We start from the raw sequence: 13759 nt of genomic DNA, 5'->3' as shown, positions 1-13759 counted from the left end.
TGAGGTGGCCTCCAGTCAAGCAGAAGCCCTCTATTGGAGTTGTGGGCTGGAATATGGAGCCCAGGGGAGGGGGTGCTGTTGGCGACTGCTGGACAGGGTTTAAGGAGTGTTAGCAGGTGGTGGGCAGTGTATGCCAGAGTTGGATATGTGTATTTAAATTGGATCATATTCATAGAAGTTAGGAAAATAGTAAGGCGCCATGTAGTAGTGGGAGGATCTCAAGTTAGGTAGGTTAATAGAATGCAGGCGATATGAAGCAGGGGAGGGAAATAGTGAAACAGAAAGGGTTAAGCGGATTGGCTGTTGGAAGGGCTGGGTAGAAGAGAGTATGGGGAAGGATGACTAATACTGAAGATATTTGAAAAAACCATATAGAAGCCTACTAAATGAGCACGTGCATGCACACACACATGCACACATGCACGCATACACACACATGCAAAGTTCAAGTGGAGTCACCTTATAATGGGGACAATGATTCTTCCAGATTCCATAGGCTACCAAATGAAAAATGGTAAGTTCCAGGGATGAGATACCTCTTTTTGCATTGTTAGTCAGTGACATCCCATAATATTCCCTACGACCCAACATTATAGACGAATGACATTGCTCTTGGTTGTGCTTGAGTATTCGTGTGGAAAGATAAAAGCTGCTGTATTTACAGTAGCTGAGAAATGGAGAGCTAGCACTCACTAGTACTCACTAGTACTCACTAGTACTCACTCGTACTCATCTGAAAACTCCATCTCCCTGGTTAGCTTTTATAGTGCTCGGAGGTTCTATCAGGGTGGAAAATAATCAGCAGCCTTAGTTGGCTGTGAACCCTGCCAGTTACAATACCAGTTGTCCTGGCAAAATGACCTACTGGTGCAATGGTGGCATCACCATCAGGGGAGTAATCAACCGCTGTCCAGATGGGCTTAAGGGCTGTTCCACAAGGTGGAACTCATGTCTGCTTCTAAACACTGAGTCCAAGCATGTGATGCTAAGTCATAGGGAAGAAGCCATTATTCTCCTAAATGGACATAGAAACAGCTTGCTCCCCTTTCCCCAAAGGTCATACCCTTAGACCCAGAGATTAGAACATTTTTCACCTCCCATCAGAGAAGCTTTTTGTTCCTTCTGTAGTAGATAGTAATGAGTCCAGAGCCCTGCAGATGGTCAGTGTGCGTACAATGAGACTGGAGTGCTCAGCTCTACATGGGGCATCTGTGTCATACCCTCTCCTGCCAACGCTCAGGGGTCACTAGGGAAGCAGTAGTGGAAAGACTGGAAGAGCCTGAGCTAGAAGACATCTGCAGCAACAAAGCATTGGGTGAGCTCGACCAGGCTGCTGCACATAGGAGTTCACAGCAGCTATGAGTACATAGAGAAGGGGAAGAGGCTCACAAAACTCTACCACTATGGAGGAGCTGTTGGCGGTGTGAGCGCTTTCTTCATGAATGTGATCCTTGAGAGGCTGCACATGCCCTAGTGCATAGCTTTACACACATGCATCATGAGACTCAGTAGGACTAACAACAGAGTATATGGAGTTGGGAGGGACAAGTACTGGTGTATAGGGAAGGTGTCAAAGGCAGGGATGGGAGTGGGTTTGATATAGATACATCATATTACATGTAAGGAACTCTCAAACAGTAAAAGGAATTAAAAAATTGAGTGTCCTAATGAGAATTACTGTCACTGTGATGAAACATCATGGCCAAAGCAACTTGGGAAGAAAAGTTTATTTACATGTTCATATCCATGTTTATCGTCAGAGTAATTCAGGACAGGAACTAAGCAGGCAGGAACCTGGAGGCAGGAGCCAGGCCTTGGAGGGATGCTGCTTACTGACTTGTTCCTCATGGCTTGCCCAGCCTGCTTTCTTATAGAATTCAAGGCTATCAGCCCAGGGATCCACCACCCATAAGGGACTGTGCCCTCCCTCAACAGTCACTAATTAAGAAAATACTCTAGAGCCAGCTATTATAGAAGATCTTCTCAACTGAGGTTCCTTCCTTTCCGATAACTCTAGCTTGTGTCAAGTTGACAGAAAATGAATATATTGAGTTTAGTTGGACATATTTTCTTTCATTTTCTGTGCAGGTGGTTCACTCTTCAGAAAGCCTTACTAAGTTAGCTACTGTTTTGCTAAGTTGTACCAGATAGGAGTAGACAGCACCAAAACGTGTTGCTGCCATTCTAAGGAAAAAAAAGTCAGCATTTCCCTCAGGTTCATTTGGTCAAGAGCGAGCCACATTTGAGCTCTCCACGTTTTCCATATCTTCTGTCTATCTGTAGTTTGTGATTTTTCTGCTCATCTGTAGTCTGTAACTTGTGTATGTCTCTACTGTCTTTCTGTATTTATGCAGGAATGAGAGATACTTTACAGAAATCTTTGTTTCCACCCAAGACAGGATTTCTCTGTATAGCCCTGGAACTTGATCTGTAGACCAGGCTGGCCTCAAACTCACAAGAGATCCATCTGTCTCTGCCTCCCACATGCCTCACTACTAGAAATCTTTAACAGAGTTTTATAATGGATTAAGTCACCAACTCAAATTGATCCCAGTTGATCCCAAAGAAATCAGTATGGCAAAATGTTCTTATCAAACAATATACTATTCCTAACATTTATTGTGGATATTTAGTAAGGTTGCTTTTGACCTGATTTCTGTTTTCAACAAATGATTAATACACACATACACCCCCAACCTCACCCATCCACCCATCCACCCATCCACCCACATACATACCTTTCCCCATACCCACCCACACACCCATACCTACACACACATACAGAGAGAGGAGGGGCCAGGAGGGTCTGGGGGGGTAGGGAGGGGGAGAGAAAGGGAGATAGAGAAAGAGAGAGGCACAGACGGACAGACAGACACTGTTCTCTAGGTCAGGGGCAGGTTAAACAGGCTGAGAACATAGCAAGTATGGTGGCTAGCTTTCAGTAGCTTGACACAAGCTTAGATGTGTCTGGGAAGAGGGAATCTTAACTAGAAAATGCCTCCGTGAGACTGGCCCTACTCACTGTAGGTGGTGCCATCCCCGGGCAAGTGCTCCTGGATGGTATAAGAAGGTAGGCTGAGCAAGCCATGAGGGGCAAGCCAGTGGGCAGTACTTTTTTATGTCTGTGAATCAGCAGCTGTTATAGCCCGACTTGCTTTGGACAACGGAGTACAAGGTGAAACTCTACCTTTGGTCATGGCTGTCAAAACCCTAACTAAAGCAGAAAGATACAGCTCTTAAGTGTGCTCAAGGTGTGTTATCAACTTAATGGTGAGGACCAGCAAAAGTTCTAGTCTCTTTGAATGTGTTCTTTCATAAGAGAGTATCACCTCATTTGTATGGCTAACTTACAGATATTAAGTAAGAAACTTGCGAGTGTATTCACTAGAGAGTCCTGCAGTATTAGACGCAGTTGCTATGAATATACTTTTCCTGCTTCTTACCTTTTTTTTTTGTCCCTCAGAGCTGAGTTTTCTTTCGTTTTCTTAGGTAGCTAAATTAATTAGAACTGGATAGAAGCAGCTTCCAACTTTGGCATCCTTGTTTTGATAGGTTCAGGATTAGGTGCTCAAAGATTGTTTCAGGAAACTCATCGGTGGCGGTCGCTTGCTTTGGCATAATATGAAGTGGGTCGAATGCATTAGGGAACTCTTTGTAGGAATTTCCCGTGACTCTCTTACTTTTTGATAAGTATAACTTAGAGTTGTAGATTGTGGGATTTAACAGCACAGGGACTGTTGGAACATTCCTCGTTCAGTTTTTGTTCTTTGTCCTTAGCTCCTCTGAGTTTGAGACAGTGCTTATGTTAGGAATTAGTAATGAGTGAAACCATTTGGTTCATATTCTGTTTGGTATTAATCAAATAACTCCGTTAGTGCACCCACAGTATGAGTTGAAGTGCATGCTATCCTGGAAAGAAACACACGCCATGGGCGGGGTGTGGTGGGTATGTGACCTACTCCAGTCATAGAATGCTCTGTAGAAAGGTTGATAGAATGGAGATCTTAACCTGGATGAAGTCATCCACGGTAGGACACTTAGCTTGGGCAAGTGGAAGGCAGCACCTGTGGTGCAGTTGAAGGTAGACCATGTTCAGAATGTACAAGGGCGGAAGATGAGTCTGTCTCAACTGTAGAAATTAGTCAGTGTGGACACGTGAAGGACAGTGTGTTCCAGTGTGAATCGATGGCCATTTGGATTAGGCTATGTGGAGTTACAGAGGAGGAAGGTAGCTTTTAAAGCTATTACATGGATACAATCGGTAGGAGTTGAAGGTTAGATTGGAGGCAGAGATCCTCACATTCTGTTTTACAAATTGGGAAGAATTTACGGCCTGATGGCAAAGCTATGTGGACTCTGCTGCTCATCCATTACCCTTCTCCTTTCTGTTGTTCATCCCTAAGCCTGTTTTCTCAAGGTGACATCTGGCTCTTCTTGCCCGTGTGTTCTTAGTGCTCCAGTGGGAATCTATGCTGCTTACATGCTTCCCCCACCTCAGGTGGCCACATGCTTACCTCCCAGGAGGGAGCTGGCACTGCTTAGCTGGTCAGTGAGCAGTTATCGGAGTGGGTATTTCTTGTTTTTGTAAAGCTTTGTAACCCAAAATTATTTTATTATAAACCATAGCACACATATACATATACAGTGTTTATATTAATGTTTAAGGCACAATAGATCAAAGGCCACATATTCAGCACCAGGACAAGAGATGGACAGTTTTACACTCCTAAGCCTCTCTTAGGCTTCTTCTTTCAGGAATGGATATACCCTGTCCTTACTTTTAAAACAATGAAAACATTTTTAAAACATTTTATGTGTTGGGGTATTTTGTCTGCATGTGTATCTGTTCAACATGCATGCTTGGTGCCCACAAAGGTCAAAAGATGGTGTACAATCCCATACAACTGGAATTACAGATGGTTGTGAGTATTATATGGTTGTTGAAATTGAACCCATGTCCTCTGAAGGAGCAGCCGATGCCCTTAACTGCTGAGCTATCTCTCCAGCTCTATCCTGACTTACATTCATTGTTTCTATGCTTTAAAAATATCTTGGCTGTATTTTATTGCTTGATGTCTGCCTGCAATTATGTACAAATTGAACACTCCCATACGTCACTATGTTTTACCATCTAGCCTTACTAGTGTGTAGGGACTTTGAGGGCATTTGCACTGTTGCGTGATCCTCTCAAAAATGAATACATGCGAAATGGTTTCTTCTGTTCTTGATGGACTGTGGGGTTACGTTTAGCATTTCTCTTAGGAATAACGTGGCTCCATGTTTTCTTTTACATGGTTCCTCTATTTACATGGTACCCACTATTACATGTGGGTAATGGTGTCTTGGCAGGTGGTGTTGGCCAACTAGGCATGTGGGGTGATATGGTGAAGATTTATTTTAGCACAGCATGGTCATTTGCTATGGTTAGTTCTGCACTCCAGGGGCGAGACTGACAGCGATGATAGAACTTGTAGTTCTGAAATAAGTCCCACCTCCAGGCCACACACAAGGAATGAGGTTGCTATGCAGGCAGAGTGTGATGGTACTGGAGGACTAGTTTTTAAAGTCACGTCTTAATGACAGGCACTTACCATTAATAATTATTGTCATTAGTGCTTAGGAATGGTGTCACAGCATTTGTTATTTCTGTTGATAAGAGTTTTTACTCCAATGGATTCTTTATGGAAGAGTGAGCAGAACCTAAGAGGCTGACTGTGCTTTGCTTTGCAGCTCCATACCTTTCATCAGTCCCTCCGTGACCTCAGTAGTGAACAAGTTCGGCTTGGAGATGATTTCAACAAGGAGCTTTTCAGAAGAAGCCGGTAAAATGGGGACAGGGTTTTCTGGGAGGCATGAATTATGAAGAGAATTATTCATTTCTGTAATTGATGTATGCATAGATTAAGAAAATGATGTGTGCTTTTGTATGACTTTTTTAAAATTTATGTTTTGCTTATGTTTATATATGTGTGTGTGTGTGTGTGTGTGTGTGTGTGTGTGTATGTGTGTGTGTTCTGCCTGTCTGCCTGTCTGTGTCTGTCTGCCTGTGTTTGTGTGTATGTGTGTCTGGAGGCCAGAAGAAGGGCCTGATCTTCTGCAGCTGGAGTTACAGGCAGTCGTCAGTGGTCTGCTCTTCTGCAGGAGCAGCAAATGCTCTTAACCACGGACTCTCTCTTCATGCCTGTACCATATTTTTTGAGGTAGAGTAAAAAAAAAAATCTCTGGGACCTGGTGCTCTCTGCTTAGGGTAGGATGCTTCTCTATTGATCTCTCAGGGTTTTCTGCCTTTACCTGCCAAGTGCTAGGGTAACAAGCACATGTCACCACACCAAGCTTTGTACATGTGTGCCAGGAAGTGAAAGCAGAGCTCATTTGTGACTAGCATTTTAGCAAGTAAGCTATGTCGTCGGTGTCTGATATTTATTAATAGAACAGTTCAAAGCTTCGTGAATTTATGGTTTATCACGACTCATTGATTTTTGTTGCAGTGAGTTTGAAACCCTAGCTGTGAAATACATCAAGCATAGTATAAAACTTACTGAAATTAGAAGAGGAGGGCAGGAAAGTTAGCAGTCAGAAAGAAGCAAACTTTAGGTTTATAAAAGCTAAACTTTAGATTTCGTTCATCAAATGTTAATGTCATGGTGAGATACAGTAAGAGAGCTAATAGCAAAGAAGAGAGAGGGGACAGACACACAGACAGACACAGAGGTATAGACTAATGGTTTATGCACTATTTTTTAGCTGTTCATGGAAAAAATAGAACATGACACTTGTCTGTGTGTAGACACAAGCCATTTAGAATCTGATTTCTTAGTTTACTTTCGATCTTTGAGAGCCTCTCCTTTGTACTTTTGACAGTTTCGTAGTTTCTAAAAGCTGTTACTAATATAAAATTTTCTCATTCTCATTTTTAAAAAAAGGTTTATTTGTTTATATATAAAGTACACTGTAGCTGCCTTCAGACACACCAGAAGAGGGCATCAGACGATTGTGAGCCACCATGTGGTTGCTGGGAATTGAACTCAGGACCTCTGGAAGAGCAGTCAGTGCTCTTAACCGTGAGCCATCTCTCTAGTCCTCATTCTTTTATTTTCTTCATCAACAGTAGCAAGTGTTTCACTTTGAAGGTCTTTTTTCTTTTGGAGACTAAGGTTTTTATATTTTCTTAAGGGTCATATGCTAGGGCCCTTGGCAGGTCCAAATTCAAATGTAGGCAGTAAGGTTCCAGAGCCTCTGCTCTTTACCCTGTGCAGTATACAGTATCATGGAGCTGATAGGGGTAAAACATTTATATTACTGACTTGTGAGCTTAATTACTAGTAAGACAGAGAATTTAATGCTTGCATTTCTCTTGAAAAGGTAATAAAATTAACCAAAGTCAATCATTCATCTTAATCGGAGTGATTTTGCTGTGTAGAGTTTATGTTGGATCAAGGATGTGTAGGCAGTGCTGGGTACATGGGTTTGAGAAGTAGTTCCTGAAGAAGACGCAGAGATGAGCTAGTTGACTGGTTGTGTGGTCACGAGTAAGTGCGGTATTGTTCTGTGGCTTTCCTCACCTATACATGGTATCATTTGAGAAGTTCTGCTATTTGGAGGCACAGGTAAGCAGAGAAATTTTATTTTCAAGTAGGAATCAAATTAATTTATTTGTGAAATTGGATGACATTACATTGTAGATGAGTAAAATTGATTACTTTGCTTGTACCACAAATTATATTCATGTTTCTGAATATACTGGATAGGAAATAATTTGATTCAGAAGTGTTGGTGTTTTCTTTTTTCCTTTTTCTTTTGGTTTTTGAGACAGGGTCTTGCTATGTACTTCTGACTGTCCTAGAACTCACTATATAGACTAGGTGGTCCATGAGCTCACAAAAATCCACTTGCTTTTGTTTCCCAAGTGAGCAAGTTAAAGGTGTGCAGCACCACACTAGCTTAATTTTTCTTTTTTTTTGCTTTTTGATATGTCAAAAATATGTTGTTATGAAAGCACAGGGGAATGGGCTTTTAGAAAGGACTAAATGGATACCATATGGAGAACTGATTTGAGGGATGTGAATTGGAAGTCTGTTACATTCTTGTATGGCTTGATATGACAAGAGATAAATTGACAGAAGTCTGTTTTAGAATGTGAGAATCAGGATTTGGTAATGGATTGCATATGAAGGATGTATATCAGGGGCAACTCACAGATTTCTACTTGTGAAACTGAGAAAGCAACCATCCTCCTTTATCATACGTGGAAGATTTGTTGAGGAAGCTGCGCGGTGGAAAGCAAGAGGCTTTCTCAGATGTGTCAGACTTGGAATGCCTGTGAGACGTTCAAGTAGAAATGTGAAATAGTTACTCCTTAGGCTCAAAGGAAAAACCCACGTTGGGAGATGTCTGAGTTTCAAGAGTACTTGGCGAATACAAGTGCTGTGGGCATGGATGACATAAAGAGGAAGGCTATAGAGGACAGAGCTGAGTGCTAAAGTGGTCAACCATGTAGGAGTCTTGTCTGTGATGTGGACCTGACTGGAGGAAGCTCAGATGTGAGATTCGGGAAATCCAGGAGAGCATTGAGGTCTATGGTCAAGAGGGAGGAAAAGGAGCACATTTGCTTTGAGAGAGTCACAACTCAGAACACTTAACTCTTAAGGTACCCCTGCCAGGGGCCTTCTGGGGTGGGGGTGGGTATGGGAGTGGGGATAAGGAATAGGCAAGGGAGGGGAGTGTGTGAGTCAGACACAATGGGCAGGGCATCTCACAACTCTGACTGACAGGACCGGGCTGCTGCTTTATTTATACAGATTTCACAGAACAAAGACAGACTAATGATTATTCATGTGGAACCGATTATGTGTTTGATTTTTCATTACGTGTCCAGAGTTACAAGTTCAGTTACAATTAGAAAATACAGACAGGCTTTATTCTTATTATCAGCCCTATAACTCCAATTTAAAGAATCTAAAGAACGTGTCCTCCAAAGCAAATACATTTATTATATGACAGCTGCTTTTAGGTTGGCAGTGTTTGTAGTCTGAAAGCACCCCGGACAAATAGAAGGTATCTGAACGGGTCCTGTTATGACTAGCAAATACTAATACCAGACTTCTTTTACTGTCTGTTTCATCATCTGCGCTACAGTGTAGACGAGTTTTAGTTTATGTTATTCACTGACTTCTATTTCTCCCTATACCCTGTACCATCCCTATCTTTAAACTACACTTTCAGAGAGCTCTAAGGGTATTAGATGGAGGCTGTGAATCTGTAACCTATCCTGGCCAGTCAGAGTTTGTTATTGTCTTGGTTTACCCTGCACCAATTATACTGTTAGAGCCTGCTCAGGGGCAGAAACCACCAGACGATTCCTGGAATAATGGCCTCATCTAGCTTCGTGCTTCTCTGTGCTTAATAGCCTCCAGGGCATAAGGAAGACTTCCAGATAGAGCCAGATAAAGTTAATTTTAGGATTATACTAAAAAGACTCAGACATAAATTGTCTTGGGAAAAGACATAAAATGAATCCTAATGCTGAAAGTCCCTAGGAGTGCAACACGCAGAGACTGAAGTGCTTGCCTCGGTCAGCTCAGCTGTGCTAGAACCGTGCCAAGGAGCTGTGCTGGGTGACCTCATGACTCTCACCCTTTCCAGTGGATATGGCTGGGCCATACTGCTCTCTGAGAAATTATCTAATTATAAATTATATAAATACAATAATATTGTCACCGAGAGGAAGATACAATCCGAAGTAGTAATAGATACTGTGAAAACCAGCAGTTCCAATGGTATCTTCTCAGATTATCGGGTTTTTACAGAAATGTTGGATATACCAGCTGAGCATTACAAAGGCAGTTGCTTTCCTGTATGCCAGTAGTAAGTAGTTGTAAAGTATAAAAAATGAAGCAAGTAAGAGTTAGTCAAGCTGTCCTAAGAGTTCAGTGAGAATAGGGCTCCCTGCATGGTGTGCATGTTGTAAAATCACACAGGCAGCCAGGCGGGGAGTGCACAGCGGCAGTGAGCATGACCAGTACTGCAGAGGAGTTAGTGAGCTAGACTTCAGCTCACTTCAGAACAAGGACTCAACTGGCCGTAGTTGATTAGAAATGATGGTGACAACAAGTGGAAGGATGAAGGGTGGAAAGGTGTTTGGATACTGGCGGGGATACCTCCGAAGGCAGTACAGTGTGTGGGAGGAAGGGTTTTACTTGCTAGTCTTTTTAGACTCCATGATTGCTGCATTATTAAGGATGGAGTTTGTACATCTCAAACAGGTTATGAGATGAAGAGTTTTATCTTCCCTTTGGTTTTTCGAACTGTTTCTTTGCTTCTCCCTGATTTGTAGCCTGGCTGCTAGAGGAATCCAGTGTGCAGGCGGTGCTCAGGGCTGGAGCCCGGCTCGACAGCCTCAATGTTAAGTAGGACTTTGTAGAGACACACACTCTTGGGCCCTATCCCTGATTTGCCAATTCAGAAATTTGGTGGGTAGTGCCCCGTTGGCATGTTTTAACAGGCTCTAGAGAATTCAGTTGAGAATTATGGAAAAACAATTACTGTGAGGGGCAGGGATTTAGCTCAGGGTTAAAGCTCTGGCCTAGGAAGTGCAACCTCCTGGTTTTGGTTCCCAGCTCAAAACAATGACAGCATCAATAAAAGACACTATAACGTTAAAACAAGTGATGAACTTGAAACCTGTTTCTTTCTTTGCTTAGGTCCGATGCTGAAACAAAAAGGGTGTTAGAAGAATTGACCGAAAAGCTTAACGAGGCCCAGAAACAAGATGTGGTGAGGATTCTTCCTTTATAAAGCTTTATTCATAAGCTGTGCATGGTGGACCGTACTGTAATTCCAGTATTTTAGGAAGCTGATCACAAATTCGAAGCCAGTTTGGATAATGTAGCTGGTTCTAGAGTATTCTGAATGCGTAGCAGGACACCGCTGCCCCCTGACAAAATAAACCAACAAAACCAAGTTCACAAACCAAAGTTTATTCCACTCGTAGATAAACGGGAGGATGGTCGTCAGACTGGCCAGCAGCTAATGAGGCTTTAGTAGAGTAACTTTTTGGGTACAATATGTTGTTCTGTTAAAGAAAAATGTTGTTGTATGTTTTTGAAATCTTCATCTATTTAATGAATTCAAGCTTGAAATCTTATACTAATAGTAGATAACAGGTGGAAGTAAGTTCTACATTTTGAAATTGTGGAATTTTTAATGAATATGTGGATGGTAGCTTGGAGTTCTCATCAGTGGCAACTCCACAGCTCTGTTAAGTATTTGAGAAGTGCACATGCGTTGTATAGTGCTGTGCAGCTGTTAGAGTGTGCTCAGACCATCCATGACTGGGGTCACCATTGCTATGGGACAGCCTGTTCACTATGACAGTAAGTCACCCTTGTCAGTGTGACTGGCTTTAGAAGGTTTGGAGATTAGAGAGGTACACATTGGCCAGGCTGTGAGGTCGTTCCTGGGGGATTAGCTGAAGGGAGAACCCTTCCTTGATTGTGGGTGAGGTCACGCAGCAGGCTGTGGCCCAGAGAGAATGAAAGGGGAGAAAAGAGAAGCCAGCCAAGCTCCAGCACCCTCCTTTCTCTGTTTCTCGAGTGCCATGATGGGGAGCTGTTCTGCTCTGCCACTGTCGTCCATGTTCTATTGAACCTTCTGAAAGTGTGATAAGTCCTCCTGCCCTAAGCTGGTCTGCATGTCTTTGGGCAGAGTGACAGGAAACATAATGAATATACTCTTTGGTTTAATGTGGTGAGATTTTAAATTTTTCTAATGACCAAGTTTTATTGTTCATGTATTTATTTTTAATCAAATTTTTATCCTTGAGTCTAGTTTAGCCTGGGTTACATATTGAGACCCAGTTTTAAAAAACATCAGACAAAACAAATCCTTTTTTTCCCTGCTTCAGTTTTTTTTTTTTTGGGAGAAATATTAATAGAAATATTACTCAAGTGTTAACAAACTTGTCAACTCCAGGAGCAGCTTTCACTTCTCACATTTTGTTTTTCCAAGATGAAAAAAGTTAATAGAATTTTTTTTCTCCTGGAATATTTTATTCAAATTTAAGTTTCTGGTTTAAGCAGACTGTATTTCCTCAGTGGTGTTTCCAGGTCCCTGTAGACGGGGCGAGTTCATCTGGAAGTCTGATGTAGTAGCTGGGCCTGTCAGGAGATGGATGTCTTCTTCCTTCAAAGAGAAGACTCAGTGATTGCTCTAGTGAAATGTGCCCACTCCAGCCACAGGAAATCTTGCTGTATCTCTTGCCTTGCCTCTTGGGTGATTATTGGTTTTGTTTTAAAGGTCCTGGATGGGAAAAATAAACCTTAGTATGTTTCTGTTGTGGTAAACCAACTCTTTACTGGTAAGACTTGGGAGTGGGTAATGTGATCTAGGTAGGAGGTACTTATATTTTCATATGAAGTCGTAGATTTTTTTCCTGGTGTATCAACTTCACCATCAGTTGAAGTTTTATTCACTTAAAATGTTTAAAACACCAAGTACTTCAACCATCGGTCATTTCTGGGGCTGACAATATGGGTTAGTGGCTCCAAGCACTTGCCATGCATCCGGAGTTCCATCCCAGAGCCCTCCTTAGACAGAGAGAACCACTTCACACACACACACACACACGCACACACACACACACACACACACACACACACACACACACACACACACACAAACTACACATGAATCATATTAATAATAGATGGAGCTTTTGGGAAAAGTCCTTTTTGTTTGAACACACTGACTTAGTTAACTGAGCAGTTATACGGCTAGAAAGCAAGTCATTGTCTGGTTGACACCTAGCTCAGTGTCAGCAGAGTGTAGACATGTATTATGTGGTTTTAATGTATCCAGTTCTTTTTATAAATCCTAGAATGGAGCCTATCACTTCATAGGACTTCTGAAGCTTTGCCATGTTTAAGGTTTTTAAAAATTGTAGTGAAAATGAACATCTAGAAAGGTCCATGTGCCATTGTATGTTTTGACGAATTACCACAGCTAAGTGTAATTACCACGGCAAGCGCTCTACCATTGAGCTAAATCCCCAACCCCTATTGTTACTTTCTTGTACATGTGCGTGCATTTTTGTTGGTACATACATAACATGGAGTGCATTTATTAGGTGCTTTCAAGTTTAGTAGACACCAGTAAATCGATTTCTGCGATGGTGGCGCTAACTTGTCTATCCCCACCATGGTTTGGGAAATTGTGTGGCTCTTCATGCTTCCCAGCTCAGGGTCTATAAGCAGGCGCTATGACAGGAGTCTTTTTGTCTTTCTGTGGCTTGCTTTTGCGTTTTCATTATCTTGTTTTTGAATGTTTGTGGACTCTTGGAGATTTTTGCTAATGAAATATCATATCGTATGTTTTGCTCAACTTTCTGTTGAGTTAAACTTGTTTTGTTATTTTGTGGATCTGAACCTGACTGGAGTTTACTGTTTTTTGGTTTTACTGGCATCCATTAAGCCCAGTCATCCTTTTATTTCCCCCCAGGCCTCCCCTGCCCATAGTTTCACCTAATTTTTTTTGTGTGGGTTTTGGGGGAGTTAGAATTCAGATCCTCATGTTTGAATGCTTAGTAAGTTCTCAGTCCCACCAACTTCTTTCCCCAGCTCCTAAAATCAGGTTGTACTACATTCAGATATCTAAGGTATTCTGCTGAGCTCGTCATACCTGAGGGAGCCATGGTCATGTCCCTTTATGCCATGACACTGTTCTTTTTGAAAGCATTGCATAGTTGTTGGTTTGAATTTGGAAC

General features: G+C 42.1%; 1 protein-coding gene across 10 annotated transcripts in view; it reads left to right on the top strand.

Annotated features, from left to right (window-relative positions):
* Cep128 (centrosomal protein 128) overlaps nt 1-13759 on the top strand; it is a 370684-nt gene that overhangs the window by 40010 nt on the left and 316915 nt on the right. For all 10 annotated transcript variants that reach the window (XM_087554312.1, XM_087554311.1, XM_087554310.1 and 7 more), the window contains 2 exon segments: nt 5731-5822; nt 10701-10773. In XM_087554312.1, coding sequence (XP_087410438.1) covers nt 5731-5822; nt 10701-10773 — 165 coding nt within the window.

Source organism: Rattus norvegicus, chromosome 6 (genome assembly GCF_021556685.1).
Source record: "Rattus norvegicus strain SHRSP/BbbUtx chromosome 6, alternate assembly SHRSP_T2T, whole genome shotgun sequence".
NCBI lineage: Eukaryota > Metazoa > Chordata > Mammalia > Rodentia > Muridae > Rattus > Rattus norvegicus.
Note: the sequence above shows the minus strand (reverse complement) of the source record. Positions and strands in the feature narration are given on the sequence as shown.